We start from the raw sequence: 19,560 nt of genomic DNA, 5'->3' as shown, positions 1-19,560 counted from the left end.
CTAGATCATCAGGTGAATGATTGGGTAGATTTGGATTTTGGGCTGTTGGTTGGATAAAAGAAAATTGAAGTGGCCCGGTGGGCATTTAAATGTTTTTCTTAGCTGACATTTATAATATTTTTTTATTTAATGATAAATACAAAATTATATTATATTGAGCCCATTGTGATATACTGGATGAAAACATTGATTTATTATTGAAAGATTAAATCAACCAAAACGCTAATTAAATGTTATTAGTCACAAATGCGCGTGGGCTGCAAATAACAATGAGTCTCATTAAATGGTAAACGGACCTGTACTTGTAAAGCGCTTTTCTAGTCTTCCGACCGTTTAACCCTTGTGTTGCCTTCGGGTCATTTTGACCCGATTCAATATTTAACCCTCCTGTCGCCTTCGGGTCAATTTGACCCGATTCAATGTCGGTGTTCTTTCGGGAGTCAACAAACAAACATAAAGTACCTCACACTTAAACTTGGAAAACAATATTAATTATAATAATTTTCTGGAGATTTTAATAGCTGGGGTCATATTGACCTCAAGGGTAAAATATGTTAGTAAATATAAAGGTAACAGGAGGGTGTAATATTTAATCGGGTCAAATTGACCCGAAGGCAACACAAGGGTTAAAGCTCTTTAACACGACTTGTCATCATTCAACCATGAGCACCTGCTGAGGGGCTAACGAGCCACCTGCCCATCAGGAATGACCAACATTCATACAGCGTAGCTACAGGAGCCATGTGGGGCGCCCAAGGATGCATCGACATGGGCGACCGGAGCCAGGGATCGAACCACCGATCCTCTGAAGGGCGATCCTGCTCACCACTGTCACAGTACTTTATGAATCCAATGATTAGTATCTCAATTAAATCGATTAACCATCTGAACTATAAAAAATTTAACTGCGTCCAAAATGACAACTTCAAACATCTTGTTTTGTTCAACCAACGGACTGAAATCCAGATATTCCGAATAAAATGATACAAAACACTCAGTGAGACCCACAGATTCCCTTTTACTCATTAAATCAACAAATTGAATAATCTACCAACCAATCTATAAATTATAATAAAGGAACAACAAGTGTAGAAACACTAGTTTCACATACTTTTATTTCCACATTCTCCTCTAGCAATATTTTTTTTGACATTATTATTTTGTAGTTTTTTTTACATAAGAACAGACTGTTATACACAGATATTGAAGCGGGGAAAAGGGGGTGAAGGAAAGAGACCAAAACCATACAAAATGGTGTCTACTCAAGCACAACAAAATCTATGTGTATAAAATTGTGTGGGTTGTTCCACTGTGGAGGCACCAACCACGACCTCAATTATTTTCTTTTTTTTAAATAGATTAATAAAAATACAATCTTTTAAACGGATCTTTTGAAGTGGACTGCAAAATTAAAGAAGATCTAGAAGCATGATGACTGGATCCATAACGTAGGGCAATGTGGGTCGATGGAGGAGGAGTTGTGGCCAGGTTCAGAGGTGGATTTACCTACCCCCAAAAGAAAAATGTTAAAAAATGGCACACAGCAACTAGCGCTGGCTACTTTTCACCATATACTTGTACACTCAACATGTTCAACAACGGCACACATCGGGGGAGGGGGGGAAATGAGAAAATGAACTTTATACCATACGCTTCCATTCGCCTGCCTTCGAAAACATTTGCTCTCCGTGCTGTAGTGCTTCCCTGTTCGACATGTCTTAGTGGAGAGCGCAAAGGGAAAGGAAACAGATGAAAGTGTGTGTGTGTGTGTGTTTGAAAGGTGAGAGCAGTGTTGAGTGGTGGGGATGGCTCCATGCTGAAACATGACGCACAGGCGGTTCAACACACACACGGGTCTGTCTGCAGAGCGCCAGGCGGAGCAGCAGAACTTCCTAGTCTGCAGTCAAACACACGCCGACCTCGGCGCCACGCCCCACGCCGCCTACTTCCTCTCGCGGCAGCTCCTGCTGAGGAAGCTGTGACTCATAAATACTCATCTACGGATACCTAGCTAGAACATTGTTCACTCTTGCATCACACGGAGACCACATACACACATACAATCCACCCAGGTGCATCATGTCAGTTGATGACTTCAGTCCACTATGACCACATCTCCTTTAGGTGGAGCTTCACGAGATCGATTGTCAATTCTCCAGTTTAGAAGCAGCACAGGGAGGTAAACTGGAGGGGGAGGGGAGGGGGGGGGGAAACCCCCCCATGAGTCACAGAGCTCGGGAATGTCGGTGTGCCTTCTGGGGTATTTTTTGTTGGTTTTCTTAAAAATAGTATCGTAGTAATATCGTTTCAAATCATGGATCCGTTGATTAACCTGGCTGGGGTGGCGCAGGGCCCTCTTGTTCTGAGGAACCAACATGGCCACCCTTTGCTTAAGTCAGGCATGCCAGTTTACCAACCGTCTCCCCCCCTCCCCACCCTCCAGCAGCACTGTGGTCTGCTTGGAGGCTCCTGGCTGTCTGCCTGCCTATGAGCCTTCCTGCCTGGCGGCGGGTTAAGCGGTTATCTTGGACTTGGAGGATGGAGCCATGCACAGAGTGGCCTGTGGGATATGTGGAGAGAGCCTGGAGCTAGAGACGCCTGTGACCCTGTCATCTGTTGGCTGGAAAGTAGTTAGGGTCCAGGTAGTTGTAGCCGGTGCTCTGCGGCATACAGTAGTCCCTGTCCAGAAAGGTGTCTTGCTGGTGCACTGGTTCCAAGTGGTGGTTCGGCTTGTGAGTCTCCGTCTTGAACAAGCTGGAAGACGAGCAGGAACAAAAGGGAAGTAAGGGAACAGCTAAAGTATTATATTTCAACTGGATGGTGTATTCAAAATCAATACCGGCTGACCATGTTATATATATATATATAGAGAGAGAGAGAGAGAGGTATTGTAATAATACGCTCATACAATACCTCAAAATAACTCAATAGAAATAAGTAAACAATAAACAAGATAGTTTGACGGGAGGTGGAGGGTCTCACCAGTCGGAGCAGTTGGAGCAGAAATCGACCGCGTTGTCCTGCGGACATTCCTGACAGTGCCACCTCACTCCCTGGATGGGCTCCATGCCGCAGACATCACACTGCACAACAAGAGCACACACACACACACACACACACACACACACACATATCTTCAGAGCGGTACAAAAGCATTACATGTTGGCAAACAAATATTTCTTTGGACTAGAACAGAACTACACTGATAGGTAGTATTCACTAAAAAGGTAGTATTTTGAATAAGGAAATTATACAGTGACTCTTTAACCCTGTTGTTTTTTTGGTTCATTTTGAATCAAAATATACACTCCCCCCGCCTTCGGATTAATTTGACCCCATTCAATGTTTAATGTCGGTGTTCTTTCGGTAGTCAACAAACAAACATAAAGTACCTCACACTTAAACTTGGAAAACAATATTAATTCTAATAATTTTCTGGAGGTTTTAATTGCTGGCGTCAAATTGAACCCAAAGGGTAAAATATGTTAATAAATATAAAGGTAACAGGAGGGTGAAACATTGAATCGGGTCAAAGCCCAAAAAAAGGGGGGGGTGTGTGATGATTCGGGTCAAAATGACCCGAAGGCAACACAAGGGTTAAAGTAGAAAACTAACAAAGTAAAATGCTGATAAAGCTGCAACTGCTCTACTGTTAAAATGTTGAAACTTGATGTCATAAATAAAAAACAATTCTTTATTATGGATTTCCCCGCTGAAGCCAGAGGCAACATGGATTCCCACCATTTCAAAGGTTCCTCGTGTGCTGCACTGTGGAGTCAACCAACCTCACACTCATAAACAGAGCAAATATAAAACAGATGCCGTCTTAAACTCATAATTGATGCTAAGTATGCAACTGGACACAACCTGTGTCCATGACGACCAACTTTATAGCCCCTCAGATTCAGAATTTAATTTAATTCCACCTCCTAAATTGTAAACTTAAGTGTTTTAGTTGTACAGAAGTGTGCAACGTCTTCACCTTGTAGCCGACGTGCCGCATCTCGGCCGTGTCCTCGTGGATCTCCTGGAGCGTCTGCTTCTTCAGTCGCTTCAGCTCTAAAAGTTCCTTGTACTCTGGCAAATTTCTCAACTCCATAGGGATAGCCTCCTCATCCTGAGTGAGAGGAAAGGAAAGACAAACATATGTAAACATACACACACAGAACGAAAGAGACAGAGAGATGCTCCGTCTGTCCCTCCCTGATGCCGATCGGTCATCCTCTCTTTACGAGTCCGGGGATCTGACCCGATAAGGATATCTAGAGATGTTTTAGAGCCGGCAGACACATTTGCTGCCACCATTGATCAGACACATTTGAGCTGAACAAGAGAAATGTATCCGTAAAAGACCAACACAAGGTTTTCTTCTGTTTGGCGAGCAATATACAGTCATATATGTTATATTTCATTTAGCTGACGTTTTTATCCAAAGCGACTCACAATCACTCATACACCGTCGACACAGCTACAGGGAGCAATTCAGGGTTAAGCGTCTTGCTCAAGGAAACAGACGATTGCGGGCCGCATCAACCTTCTTACAGAGAGCGGAAGAAAACTTCAGAAACTAAGAAAGTGGCAAAGTTCAACATTTTAGTTTTTGACAACTATCTGGCAAACTTTCCAGCCTCGACAGGAAATGGCCTGGTGAGAATCCTGCTACGCTGCCATCACACTTGAACTCAGCAGAGTTTCATTTCTTCCTGCAAAGTAAAGGACAACCTGGTGAAGTGAAATATTATTGTGGCCCATGCTGGCAGCATCTTTGTGACTCTGGCAGTGTCAGAGGTTTTGTTAATGCGGCGGTGAGGCAGCAGCCTGTGTTCTCAGCGGGAGACGGCGATCCGGTTTTACTTGAAGGTTACTGCCATCAACAGGGAGAGGAGGAAAATGTCAACGCTTGGGCAACGGCGAGCGTCGGGAGTCCTGCAGTTCAAATGGAGAGAGGCGTGGCTGGGCCCCCTGCTTTGATTTCGCTGTTGTTAACAGCACAAGCTGCACTGATTGAAGCGGGGAAAAAGGGCACCGACGTGGATGGGCAAGGGCCAAATGCCTTCTTTCACCCCAAACTTGTTAAAGTGGAGTTAGAAGGAAGATCTTTCATGCGAAGGCAGACGAGTGACAAGGCAGGGAGCATGTACGCAGTTGCTGACTTCACCGTGTCTAAAAATGGGATTTAAATAGTCACGTTGGGTATAAAACAACCTCCCACGGCTCATAACACGCAGCGTTTCCCTCTCGTTATCTTACAGGTCACTGCTTAAATGAGAGGAAGGAACAGAAGCATGTGATCAGATTAACTAGGCGACAAAGTACCAAAGTCTGCTTTGTGGTCAGTGACTTGGAAAAAAATCGGGAATCAGTTTCAAGATAATATTCTAGGAAAAATGAATGGGAGTTGGACGTGTTCAAATACATTCTTAAAAATAAAGAAAGGGTGTAGCTCAGTGGGGTAAGGGGGTCGTCCTGCAACCCCAAGGTCGTCGGTTCGATCCCCGCTCTCCCCATTAGTTGCAAGTCGAAGTGTCCATGAGCAAGTGACTGAACCCCCAGTTGCTCCCCGGGCGCTTTACTGCAGCCCACTGCTCCTTAATAACCAAGCATGGGTTAAATGCAGAGAATACATTTGGTTGCCTCTGTACATGTACTCTGTGCAATGACAATAAATTGAATCCAATCCAATGTAGATTGCAGTTATTAGTGTTTTGTGACGTGGCAGAGGACTGACCGAGTCGTCAGCAGAGGGGTCCTGCATGCTGCTGTCATACGCAGAGCCCTCGTCGTCCTCGTCCATGTAGACGGGCGGCTCGTAGGAGGTCAGGAACGTAGACGGCCGGTACAGGTGCTTGTTGAGGTGGTGCTGCCTCTTGCTGGATGCCTGGGGAACCAACAGATATTCACAAGAGCAGCCAGTTTGAAACGGGTCCCCTTCAAACATTTTTTAGAAGTCAATACAATGGCAATAATTACTTGTAAGTTAACAATTGGAGCACTTTTTGCAAATTAATAAATATAAATATATATAATTTTTTTTTAAAATTGGCTATTGAAGTGCAAATTACATGTACAAACCCTATGTTGCTAAAGATCTTTTATTTTTGTACATTTCTTTTAACGCTCAAATATCCCAGAACCAATCACACAACACCATCACAGTTTCATTCGATTGAACTCAGAAGAAAACAATATTGAATTCATTGCCGCGTCCTCACTTCAAGACCCAAAGCATTGGTAGTTAGTATGCTCAGTGGGATCACGGAGTCAAAAGTTACCTTTTTAGTGTACATGCACAGGTTGGGTGTTCTTCCAGGCACAGGAATACCAGCTTTTGTCAGTTTGATGAAGTACTTTTGAACCCTACTGGCAACCTGCAATGTTGCAACAGGAACATGGCTGTTAATGATTTCCAACTGAAGACAAGCTGCTTGAAGTATTTCAAGTCACGCAACTGTATGATCTTGTTACTTGTCGGGGGCCCTCGCCTTTTGGTACCGCTAAGTATACACTCAATTCAATTTAACAGACGTACAATCGTATCAATAGGTACTGAAAATATATTGTTTTTCTCGTAAAATACAACTCTAGGCACAACAGGTTTAGTCAGGTGAAGGTTTCTAAATTCATTGAGGCGATTTCTTTCTGCTCAAATATGCAAATAAACCAAAAATTCTGAATTAAGCAGGTAGGATGTGCAGATAAAACAAGCATGCCAGTGTGTTCAGGTCATCAGAGCTCTCTTCGTCACCTGTTTTGCTGTTCGGTTGCCGAGCCCATCAGCAATCTTCTGCCATCTTCTGGACTCGACTTCCTCGGGAGGAAACTTTACAAGAAGCTGCTCCAGTGTTTTCTATCAAATTAGACAAAACAACAGAAAACCATGTCCAGACTAATTACTTTACCTCATGACTATACCCTACTTTGGTAAATAAGTATTTGATGTATTTAGTAAGATTTTATCACAAACTAAATGTTTATCATTTTTTTTAAACAGCCTCTTAAACAACATTGCGTTAATTCAGCCCTCATTTCACTTACTTTAATTACCTAAATTGATTTTTTTAAATTGGGAAATGGGTGGGTTATGATGAAAAAGAATAATCTGTAGAGAACCTAAAAAAAACTGTCAATGCAATCCGGCCCACACTGCAATGTATTGCAACATCTTGCACACGTGCCACCTACCTGCTCCTCCACAGTCCACAGCTGGTTAAAAGTGTCAGACTTGTTCGGATGACAGAGTCTTCCCCTGATCATCTGTCAAGAAAACACAGGTGATAGCCAGGTTAAAAGATGGAAAACTAATGTGTACTCCACCATTTGAAGTGAGCTGTGCATATGAGCTGCCGGACCCACAGAATCAGTCTGTTTGACAGACAAAGCCTGGCTGTCGGATGAAACTCGAGGTGCCATTGGTAAGACGCAGAAAAACAGCAACACGTTTGACTGACAAACCAAATCCTGTTAGAAATCACAGTGTTACCCTGGAGAATGCCAATGTGCCTGCACAGTGTTTACAGGGGGAGCAACAGAAACAATGGAGTTGTGTGAACACACGCACACACACACACAGAGATAACATCTTTTGTGCTCACATGTGCTCTCTGCTTAACTCTGAGGAGTGAGGATGGGGAGATGAGGTTGGCGGAGGCCTACGCATGTGAGATGGTAATAACCAGATGATTTGGAGGCCAATCTACGGGAGATTGGTGACTTATCAGTTACAGCCAGGAGCGGATGCAGCTGCATCTGCACTAATGATATACTTGGAGATATTCACAGTAGAGTGCGTGTGGTGTGGTACAGGTTATCTTACGAAGGAGGCAGAGCCATACCTGCATGTGCCTGCTGTTCTCTAGAGCGTCACTAGTGGGCAGAGACGAGTACATGGTGGACGATTCACCTTCTTTTTTGAGCTCCACAGGACTTTTGGGTCGAGCAGGCAAACCTGAAGGGAGGACCGAGTCAATTAAAATGGCAGAGGAATCTCTGCGGTGATTATTTTGATTTAAAACAATGTACACAACCAAGACTAAGACAAATATATACGTGCCTTGGTCGAAGATCAGCTTTAGCCGCCTGGTTTTGCGTTTCTTGTCGCAGAACTCTCTCTCAAAGTCCCCGAGGCCTGAGGTGTACTGCGTCCATCCAATGTCAGGGAGCTGGACGACTCGCTGAGGACACGGCAAGTCCAAATGAACCTGATGGTCACAAGAATTGGGGGTCACAATCGATTAACAAATAATCTTCATTTCTATGAACTGTACTGCAACAAGGTTAGATATGTACATGAGAACAAAAACTCTGTAGAGTAGGGACGGTAATTCTGATGGATTCTTTCTCCGATAGCCAACTCGCCCTGCATCATGCAGGGGGGGCTTTGGTGGAAGTGTCTAACAGAGCAAAGCCACGTTCCTGTGCCCTGCTTAACACTTGGTGATTTAAGTGAAGGGTGTCAACCCTGAAATAGGCAACTTCAGCTCAGGCTCACTTCAGGCGGACTGACCTTTAAGGTGTCCCAGCTATTCTCATTTTAGAGAAACACTGTACCTCAGATTTCTTTTCAGCTTTTTGAAAAACGTTTTTGTATTATGGTTTTCCCGTTTTACACTTATCAGTCATAATTTGTATTGTTGGTTAGTGGTTAAATATTCATATTCCTACTCTAAGACAAATAGTTATGTTTTGCGAAAGGTTTTACTTTTATTTGGAATGCTTATGTTTCGATAACGTTAATTAAAAAAAATGTTTACGTCCAGGCATTGCTTAACCATAAATCAAATTGGTAATTTTTCAAAGTTTTTTATAAATAGCTCCCGTAACAGTGTCTGGTGATTGTTATTGGGGTTATGGTGTTGTAATGGACTACAGTAAATTGATCATAGCATACAGTGTTTCTAATGCGTTATAACTTCCAAATTCATAGATGAAGTGGGCAGAATATTAGAAACGCCTCTCTATCATCTCAATGCTCAAACATATGATTCAATTAACATCTCTATGGCATTGTCAACAAAATACTAAACATCATAGGCATCATAATTGTATTGGACAGTTGTATTTGATTACATTTGACTGTACAGGTGTAACTAATAAGGTGTAACTAATAAGGTGGACACAAAGTATAGTTAAAACAGAGCTCAAAATAACTGCTTTTGTAGATAAATGGTTTTTTGATTGGTCAAGAACCCGTTTGTGTGTTTGTTACCTGTTTCTGCAGCTGCTCCACAAAGGTGATGGGATCGATGAGCGCCTCCCTCTGGTGACGCGCCAACGTCTCCAGGTCCAGAATGGCCTGCGTGCGCTGGGCCTCGAGAACACCGATGGTCTGCAGGAGCCTCTGATAACTGACACGGATGGAAGCGAGGTTAGACCACAGGCGGAGGGAGGGACGACTCACATTATTCAACCTGACATTTGCAATGCTGCAGTGCATCAAACTTTCAGACCCCAGACGATGCATAATTCAACCATGGTGCTGAGAACTTAAGTATTTGCACAAGACATAAACCATTCTCCAGTCCTTTCCACTTATTTCACAAACAGGTAGTTCAACTTTAAAGGTGATTCTGTGTGCTAGAAATGATGCATCTTCAACCAGCCGCGAATAAACACCTTTAGTTACTTTTCTAGTGCGGTGCATCAAGAGCTGCAGCGGGTGAACGACAGTAAGAGAGAAAACATTTCAACGCCACTTCAACACTTCTGATTTGTAACTGTGCACATCATTCAGATTTCATAGCAATATCATAACCTTTGCATGACAAACATTGTTTTGTGCAGTTCTTGAGGAACCTTCCGTGCTATACAAGTCCGACCTTTCCACTCAAACCCTCTGGGGCAAGAGAAGAGCTGCACAAGCCGTCCCTGACTCAGGGTACTCCTGACTCAGAGGCCCTACAGTACGAACAGAGCAGCAGCAATCGACAGGAATGTGACGACATCCCGCACGGCTGTAATCTAATGCGAGTGCTCAGTGAAGCAGAGTAGATAAATCTCCCCTAACAGGACATTCATGAAAATCAATGCAGAGGACACAATTTATTCAACAGCTGCCGGTGGTCACAAAATCCTACAAGCATACCATTCAAACAAGTCCACTGTGTTTAACCTCATATCCCTTCTTTAGTTACAGACACCATCCTCCTACACAATGCGGCGCTCTGTTGACCCTGTACAAAATCAGTGAGCGCTGTACTCCGGCAGAAACTGTAAAAATAAATCGGTGTCCGCGGCAGTGGCACTTAAACGTATTACTGCAGAGATGCTGAGTCCAATGTAAGATCTCTGCGAAAGGAAGCGGCAAGCATGCCGACTTCCTCCGATGAACTTCGCATCAATGTGCCTGAAGGGAAATAAGGAGGACGTGGCTCTGCTTTTCATCTCTCTGAACTCCCACCATATGTCCAGGGACAAACCCGGTGTACCATTGCCACCTACTGCGGTTTACTGACTAACACCGGTGCCAAATCAATATCAGGCCAGAACAATAGTGCTGTGCCAATGCCTGATAATCAAGGACTGTGGTTTGCTTTAAAAAAAATGTTTTTACATGAAATAGGTAGAGGGTAGTATGTCCAAATAGTCGAATTCTTAAAATAAAATGACAAGCTGTTCCATTTACACATCCTCAATTACATCAGTGTAAATTTTCCATATTCAGCAACCCTGAAATGCCTAGTCATGCAGCCGTAAAAAAAAGGACTCCTCACTGCTTTGATCTGAGCCTTAAAAAAATACTCCTTACTCTGCACATTGTTAAACTTGGCAAGTCACAGAAACAAGATTGAATTACCTTGCAATACAAGAACAATCTTACCTGTAAAGCCATTTTCAGAATTTGAGACTAAAGGAGCTCAGCTGAGGATCGTCTCTAAGCCTCTTTGCTCCCATGAAGATGCATCGTGAATCAGATGACCTGCCACGATGCCGTTAGCAGGGCCTGACCGAGCATGGGAACTGTCCACCAACATAAACATCCCATCTGCTTTGACAAGCCACAACATGACTTGGAATAGAACCCGGCACAGAGACCCTGTGAATGAAGGCAATCAGCAGAGCGACAGTAACATTCAATCTCTGTGGGCTTTGGGAAGCTGACAATTGGCAGCCAATTCACCCAATTACAGCACCAAATTGAAGGTGGAAATTAAATGCTGAAACGTACAAAACCTTGAACAATAATACAGGAGCTCTCGTTGGATGCTCACTGAGATTCCCATAATAACTTGAGATAAAGACTCCCATAACATTCTGTATTTGTGTGCGTTAGTGCTGCAAAAACCCAGATCCACTTATTTGTGATGTTTTCTTGGATTGTCTTTTGGAAGTGAAGGATGAGAGTGTCTGCTGAGCAAAAAGGCACATGTAGTATATTTTCTTCATGACATTTATATGTAAACGTCTATGGTTGTAGGTACAGATAAAGTAAATGTTCCTTCATGAGAAACACTTGTCAGCAAGCAAAGGAGCATAGTCAATGTTTTGGACAGAATAAGACTGAATCTTCTTTGTATATTTAACATTCAGACTAAACTGACAAACAAATCCAAAATGAACCCAAATATTTCTCTGGTTCATTCAAAACCAAAGACCAGAAGTAGCACAGAATACAATGATCAACATGTGTGAGAACTACATCAACAAAAGATGAGCAGAGCAAAATCCCCAGGGAGCTCCTACATACTCTTTGTTGTGTTTAAGAGCCAGGTGGTCCGACTCAAAATAATACACGTCCGGCTCCTCCTCCTCCTCCTCTTCCTCCTCCTCCTCCTCTGCAGCCTGGCTCTGCGTCAGCTTCTTGCTTTGCTCGGCCTCTTTGCTCTCCACAGGGACACTGTTCTCACCACCTGCCCTGCCTCCTAGATCCACAGAGACCGGCTTCTCACTGGAAGGGCCGACCGAGTCTGAGGGAGCCGGGTCCTCGACCACAGGGCAATCCTCCTCCAGCCCAACGAGCACTTCCCCCTCTTCCCTCAAGGGACCATTGTCTCTGGGAGGAGAACTGAGCCTGGAGGCCTTGCCACCAGTAGCAGCCCTTCTGGGTGAAGTCCGCAAGGTGTATCTGTGTTCGTGGAGCTCTGTGAAGGAGGGGGGCGTGCTGGACATTGAGGGATTGCACTCTTGCTCTGTGGGGGAGGGCGTTGTTGCTCGTGGGGGTGTAGTTTCTCCTGAGTTGCTGTTGGTGTTGTTGATTGGAATACTGTTCATGTTGGTGGTAGTGGAGGAGGTGGAGGCAGCTGCTTCCTGCACTGGTGTTGGCGGCCGGCCGTTGGTATCGTTTTCACTCTCTGTCACCTGCTCCTCGTGGGCCAGAAACAACGGGTCGCCCACCACGTCAACCTCCACCTCCTCCACCTCCAGCGCCTCCGCCTCCATCAACCCAGGGACAGGATACTCTGGAACAGTCTCAAATGTCTGCACATCTGAGGCTGGCGATTCCCCTGAGCCAGAGACCTCCATCTGCAGAGGGAGAGAGTTTCTACAAGGCACAGTGGGGTCAGGGGATGGAGGGGCCCCTGTTGGACTACCGTTGACCAGTGACGGGCAGTTAGTGACAAAGATGGAGTTTGCACTCGGCTCTTCAATGAGTGTGCTAGCTTCCTCTGCTTTATTCTCTCCGAGTCCATTCGAGGCCTTGTGGGCATTCGGGGGCCGAGCTGCCCCGTCACATTCCACGTGACCATCCTCTGGCCGCCCCCCTGTCAGCTCACCTTCCTCTTTACTGTGGACAGGCGAGGCAGGAGCTGTGTGATCAGAGTTTTGGCTGGAACATTCTTCACAACTATCGTCCTTGCTCGGCTCTTGAGCAGAGACGGGACTTTCAGATTTCAGGGGCCCGGGGTCCTCATCATGTCCCTGAGACTCTCCAGAGCGGGAGCACCGCTTGGCCCTTTTGATTTGAGGACAGGCATCCCGTGGCCCCTTCCCTCTCTCACAGTTCTCGGAATTCTCAGGACTAATGTCTTTTTCTAAACAGGACACGCCCCGCTTCCTGGAGCCGGTCCATTGCTCCGCCTCAGCTGGGGAAGCATTCAAGTCAGTTACCTTTCCCTGCAACGAGGACTGCTGCTGGACATCCTGCTGAGTCTCCTGCTGAGTCTCCTGCTTTGTGTCATGCTTGGCGTCCTGCCTAACGTCTTGTTTGCCGTCCTGCTTCGACTCCTCCTTCGACTCCTGCTTGCCGTCCTGCTTCGAGTCCTGCTTCTTCTTGGGCGAGCGGGCCCTTGGTAGCGGAGGTAGCGAGGTCTCCTCCGGCTGGGCAATGCTGCGGTTCCTGAGGGTTCGACCACAAAAGTTCTCATCCAATCCATTGAGCCCGACTGACGACCTTGTGACGCGCGAGGAACGGGACGCGGCCATCCTACGGCGGGTGCCTACAGTCTCCTCATCCTGGTGCTCTCTCCTCTGCAGCAGAATGCGGGCACCTGCAAAGCGCACAGATACATGAACTTCATTAAGTCAAAAATAACCACAAAACCTTTAGTGCTCAATTGTTACTTTATAGCACTACCTTTTCTATAAGTTCACATTGGTTTCCCTGGCCGGGCATGCCAACGATTGAAAATGAAAAGTAACCTGGGGTGTTTCAAACATGAGCATTCACCAAAAGGCCTTTGTTAAAAACAGCGTGGGTAATTTCTAAGCTCACAGCGTAGGGTTATTGATTTCTCCTGTCATTGTATCCAAGCAACACCTTCTGTCCACGGGCAAAACTAGATGATCACAGGTCTATACAAAGGTAATACAAAAAAAAGGTGGAAGAACATAAACTGGGAGAGGACAAAACAAGAAACAATAATGTAGAGCTGGGGCAATTTGTCTTCTTAATAAACATCTTCGATTACAAAAATGCATAATGGACTTTGGGGCCGTTTCAAGAGTGGCTGCTTACCGACTGCCCCGGAGAACAGCTAAAGATCGCCCACAAAGATCCCCAATAACATGGTGCTCTGCAAACTCTTCAAATAGTAAATAGCTTATAACAGCGTTACAACTTATGGATGAACACTTCAAAGGGCAAAATCATCTCAGTATGCCAAGATGGAAGAGGCAGCGAAACCGCACAGAGTCCTGTTTACGTTTTTTGATGAAAGTATGAGATATTCGTATTTTATTTTTCTCCAACAGGTGGAACAAGTTTCTGTTATTAGAAGTATATATCTAAAAACACATGTTCAAAATGGTTCTTCATCGCCCCCCTGTTAAAAGAACTTCCTTCACCATTGGCGAACGTTTATATTACATAAACGGCCGTGGAGGAGATTACTTCAACCAATGTTAGATTGTTGATTCAGTTTGTAAATTGTTTCAATTTTTCTGAATCCTTTTGAATTTGAGGTCATTTTTGCTGAATGAATTGTGAATTTAAAAAAATTATCTGGAGAATTACTATTAACTTAGTCTTTACATTAAATGATCAAACGGCCCTTGGTTACAGGTAAGATCTTCCATCTATTCTAAATGACAAATCAGAAGGTCTCTATCGACACTTCACAAATGTCACAGCTTTGAGAATCTGAATGAAACCCCTCGGTAACTCCACAAATAAAAGCTCTTAAAGCTGGCAAGCAGATCACTTATAAAAGGGGTAAAAAACAAAACCATGCGTGTGTATGTTTCATTCAGGGAATCATTATTTTTTCTCTGCAGAGATGAGTGCGTATTCTATTCAAAGAATACATCTGGTTGACTGGTTTATGACACAGAAGCTACACTGTAATTCTTACACCCAATTCAGCAGGGATCGCGCTGCAGACACGTCCTCACACACTCGGCTGTTTCTCTCTCCAGAACAGGTGTGCCAGAGAAGGAACAGGCTGCAATACTTCCACAATTTTTCACGTACAAAAACTGAAATGCTTAGACAACGATAACCCGACGCAAAGCTTACAGACTTAGTGTGTGAACAACCATAGGAATCTAATCGTCACGGCTTAAACCCTCGGTCACAATTTAAGGCACAACAATGCCTTCCCAAACTGTCTGTTTGCCTGAGATATCCCACAGATAAAGGACATTACTGGGCATTTGAGCAACAATCCTGGCTTACAGTGCAAACTGGAAGATGAGCACAAGATGAATGCGACAAGGCATTAATATGTAATCAATCAGAGATCATATTTTATACTAAATCCATTTCACACATAAGATGGCAATTATGCAATTCAAAACGAAACCTCAACAATCCACGTACTTTCACTCATGTGAACACCTTTACTTCAATAGTAAAGTCGATATTGAGGGAAACATAGAGGCCAACAGAGCGATCATCAATCGCTTATTCTGGTTTCTCGCAGTGTTTTGATGCTGCAGAGCATAAAGGTCATGGAGTGAAGCGGTTACAAACCAATGCATCAGAAGTAGCATGCAGTGACTTCAAACACAATAGCAATGTGGATTTTCTTACACGACAAATAACTACATTACAAAGAGATGCTTTGAAAATGCATCAATGTAAAGAACAATTACACAAAGCCAATCCATTTTTAATCAACTTATTTTAGTTGTTAATGCTGGGACTGTAAACCTTATCGATGAACATCTCGTTGTATTCTAGCTGTACATTAATTAGGATAAAGTTCGGTAAAGCACTACAACGGCGCGAAGATTAAGTGCTGCTAGAGCAAACCCGTTAACTTAAAGTGGAACTGCAGGGCGGGTGCTACATTTCTGCGACGCCATCGGCCGGTACTGCATCATCAGCGGTAACCGCCGTACGAGTGCAGAGCGGAGCGGCGGCTGAGTGTGAGCCGGCGAGGTGAGCGCACACTAACAAGGGCTGGAAGCGGAACAAATAAGCCGATCTTCCTCAACCTGATCGACTTGGCGGGTGTATTGCTGGGGACCCCCGGATGTGCAGTGTTGAAGTTGCTGCAAAAACTTTGAACTAACAGGAGAGGGGCGGGGCTTCAGGACTCGGCAGTGAGACGTTACAAAGCGTGGCTCATTCACTGCAGTTTCCCTTTTGCTGCTCGACGTTACACACCGCCTCCTCTTCACGGGAGTGAACGAGCGCTTCTCTGGAATGCTGAGAGCAGTCCTTCAGGGTTCATTCCCCAATGCCAGAGACATTTCCCAATCAGCAGACGCACACTGAAATATCCTCCAGATAATAGCTCCAAGTATTAAATCTAACAACAGAGGATAATACAAACATGATGTAAGAAAGGTCCTATTAGAGTGACATTCAGGGGGAGATGATCTCACTTTGTGGCACTTAGATGCAGAAGATAAAATCTAGTCATAGCGTCCCATTGTACGGTAGATAGATTCTTGCATCAATTAACATTGAGGACATGGTACTCATTTACATTATTTCCAAGCACATACATCTTTGGCTCGACCTCTGTCGAAACTAATTCCTTGTTTCCTTTCCTGGGACACTGCCTCCCTTTTCCTACACTGTGCTAACACAGCAACATAAAAGCCAGAAGCTACCATGGCTACAAATACATTTAGATAATATTACTTCAGGGAGCTAACATAATAGTCACCTGGAACAAGCACTACCACATGCACACATTACTCACACTCCACTAGAGACTCCAGCTGAGAAAGCTAATGTGATTTGTCCATGCATAAAATAAGAGAGAACACGAAAAACAGAGGGGGAGTAGGTTATTCAGACTGAGCACTCACCCTTGGACTCAAAGTCGACAGAAATAATTAAGCCTTTTTATCTGACCTGCTCTAAAAAACGAATTACTACGTGTAAATGATCAGGGTTTAGTTGAACAACTTGAATTACTTATTTTTCACAATAATTAACACTTTGTTGGCAATGCCTAAATTAATAAACATAATAAATAAACGTATATTGCTGTCCCTGGGAAATATCAGAATACATGTTGTGCCCATGAAACTAAATAAAGCAAGTTGTGATTACCTACAAATCTCATCATATATCGAAGCTTGGGCTCAGACAAAAGAAAACACATGGTGATAGTCAGAGGTGTAGATAGACAATGTGTGGGATATCTTGCTTCTTTCCAGTCTACACTTAACGTAATTCATAAAAAAGTCCCTAAAAAGCACAACTCAAAGCATAGGTTGAAAAGTAAAGAATATTACAGAACTATTAAGAAAAATATCTATTCATTTTACACAATGGTGTTTTCTTGTTGACTTTTCATCCATTTGATATTTTTTAGATACTTTCAACCTGTGAAACCCCTGATAAGTGTACTATGAACTGAATAAAGGTGATAAAACACTCTTTGGTTTAACTCATGTCCTCAGTCAGACCATAATGTTTGATGCGGGGTCGCAAGTAGACATTGCTTTGTTTTATAGGGGGCAAAAGCCCAAACGGTTGGGAACCCCGGCTTTAAACCGTAAACCAGCATTTGATTTATGTTTAATCTCAACTGTTGGTGGGTATACAAGTGTAACAGATAGCGATATGAAGATAAATGTCATTTTTTTAAGCTATCCTTGGTCTCATAAAGATTTAACTCTGATAACTTAATTAGAAAAATACAAGAAAGCTCAAAACTACCGTAGCCTTCTCAAGAAGCATTTTAGCATATCAGTACTAATTTATCATTTTGCAGAAGAAAGGTTATATTAAGTTCCTTGGTCCTAATATAAACATTTGTTTGCAAATGTCATTGTCAAAACATAATATGTACATCTGTACATGGTAGTTAAAAATCTGTTTTTACCTTTATCCAGCTTTGTTATTGTTTTTTAATGTATTTATACTTCTATGTGTTGACATTGAGAGCCATTAAAAACCGCACATTGATCCTGAAGATTACAAAATAATAAATTGTGCCCACAGACAGCAGTTTAACCATAAATATTGAACGTGTCAAAACCAGATGTTATTAGTCAGTCCAGCTACTTAGATAGGGCACATGTGTGATTGTAATTCTCAATCAAACCACTTCCTGTTCTTTTCTAAAGCGCGTGTTTGGTTGTGAACCTATGTTAACACGTGCCGATTAAATGTCTAGCACCATGACAGATGCGGACTAAGGCGCGGGTCATTTGCTATCATAAACGAAACATTGGTTTCATTGAGATATTAAGTCTGTAAACTACAGCTACTACATGTAAACACACACCTTAGTAGTTAAGTGTGTGGGCTATTGTTGGCAAACCAGCTAAGCTATCGGCCGAGTTTAGAGTGATACATTTGTTTTATGATCATTTAAACAAGCCGTGTGCCGTTTAACCATCGAGTTGGACTGTTTATCTATATTACTAATATGTAGTTAGTAATATCCACAGGGCCTACTGGCAGCAAGACATCCACGAAGTGGTGTTGGTGGACATAGCGATGAGAATCGCTCAAATCTCAACAGCCAAGCTAAATAAGCAGCTGCGAGCTCAATGTAAAGACATTGTGGCGAGACAAGAGACTGGGCAACGATGCAGCTGCACGTACCGCCGGTTGAGTTAACGTTAGTTTGAAGTAGGTAAACTCAAAAAGTTTAGGAATAAAACTCCAACCGGACGTTGAGGCAAAAACAACCCCGGAGTCGGACAGCAGGCTAGTGGTTAGCACAGACTGACTTCCACGGGAACGTTATTTGACCTAGCTTGCCGTTTAGCGGCGGGCTAACCGTAGCAAATTAACTTACCGTTAGTTCTCGGGGCTAAATAAAAAACATTAACGCGTGAGACACCAAACCGCAGACTGTTGCACCTGTGAAATCCACGTATTGCCTTCCACGCTTCCTGCGACTCCCCCAGGAACAAATACACTACAATCTAAAAGCCCACTTTAATTTGTTCCTTCTTCTTTATGTGAACGACTAGCGCTAGTTGGCTAAGTTGGCTACTTATCCTCGACTAGTTTCCTGTTAAACGGCATCGTGCAGGCGAATATCTATCGCGGCGGCTTCAGGTGTAAAGCCCCTCTAGTAGCGCCAGTAACCTCAGCTACATGCTAGCTACACTAGCTCGAACAACAGACAGTCATCAAGTCAACCAATAAAACATTGATGGGTGGAGGGACGCGCCACCAGCATCGTTTCACCGGGGTTTACATTTCAACTGATACGCCGTTAGCAAACAACACGTATAACGGCAGTTGGTAACAAAGTAACCGAGCAGGTAGTAACCAACTAACTAGCAGTTGGTAACCAAGTAGCAGCTAGCCGCTGCAGCCTAGTGTTAGCTCGCCAAGCTAGCTCGCGGCTTGTTACGCGCATAACTTTGCCGATGTATTTGTGTTCTGCTAACAATGAGAGTCAGACATGTTTTGGTGGGCTAATAAAGTCAGTTTTGTTGACGTTCGCTGAACTAAAACCGCCGAACTGGCGCACTACTTCTAAATAGCGTTTTGTAGCTCAAGAATTACACATACCTCACTTCCGTAAATTTGCTGCACGTTCGGCCGCAGCCATGTTTTCAATCCAGTCAACTAGCGCGAGCCGGGGTGTGTGAGCCGACTCAACCGCGCTCGTCAAAATGCAACACTATACTGTAAATGTTTGCCCCTGCCAAGAGTGCATTCGGTCACACACTCGTTGGCTCGCCTCGATTAAATGATGACTCAATGGCACTTTCCCCCCCGATGAGTTAGCAGAAGTAAGTTACTTTTATTTTCTC

At 43.8% G+C, this 19,560-nt stretch overlaps 1 protein-coding gene across 5 annotated transcripts; it reads right to left on the bottom strand.

Moving 5' to 3' along the window:
• Nucleotides 1–1,097: 1,097 nt before the first annotated feature.
• On the bottom strand, nucleotides 1,098–19,458 carry zzz3 (zinc finger, ZZ-type containing 3). 5 transcript variants are annotated; one of them, XM_056420388.1, is made up of 12 exons: nucleotides 19,316–19,458; nucleotides 11,684–13,424; nucleotides 9,206–9,344; nucleotides 8,051–8,198; nucleotides 7,833–7,945; nucleotides 7,183–7,254; nucleotides 6,746–6,847; nucleotides 6,274–6,368; nucleotides 5,729–5,891; nucleotides 3,983–4,117; nucleotides 2,983–3,083; nucleotides 1,098–2,754 (listed from the first exon to the last, which is right to left on the bottom strand). In XM_056420388.1, exons 2-12 carry the CDS (start codon nucleotides 13,357–13,359, stop codon nucleotides 2,610–2,612), a joined length of 2,889 nt encoding a protein of 962 aa, XP_056276363.1. In that variant the 5' UTR covers nucleotides 13,360–13,424; nucleotides 19,316–19,458; the 3' UTR covers nucleotides 1,098–2,609. The 5 variants fall into 5 exon arrangements, with proteins under 5 accessions (XP_056276363.1, XP_056276366.1, XP_056276367.1 ...); XM_056420391.1 differs by having other exon boundaries at nucleotides 5,729–5,888; nucleotides 19,316–19,457; XM_056420392.1 differs by having other exon boundaries at nucleotides 5,729–5,878; nucleotides 6,273–6,368; nucleotides 19,316–19,456.
• Nucleotides 19,459–19,560: the final 102 nt, after the last annotated feature.

This window comes from Pseudoliparis swirei, chromosome 8 (assembly GCF_029220125.1).
Source record: "Pseudoliparis swirei isolate HS2019 ecotype Mariana Trench chromosome 8, NWPU_hadal_v1, whole genome shotgun sequence".
NCBI classification, from domain to species: domain Eukaryota; kingdom Metazoa; phylum Chordata; class Actinopteri; order Perciformes; family Liparidae; genus Pseudoliparis; species Pseudoliparis swirei.
The sequence above is the reverse complement of the archived record's forward strand: the minus strand, read 5'-3'. Positions and strand labels throughout refer to the sequence as shown.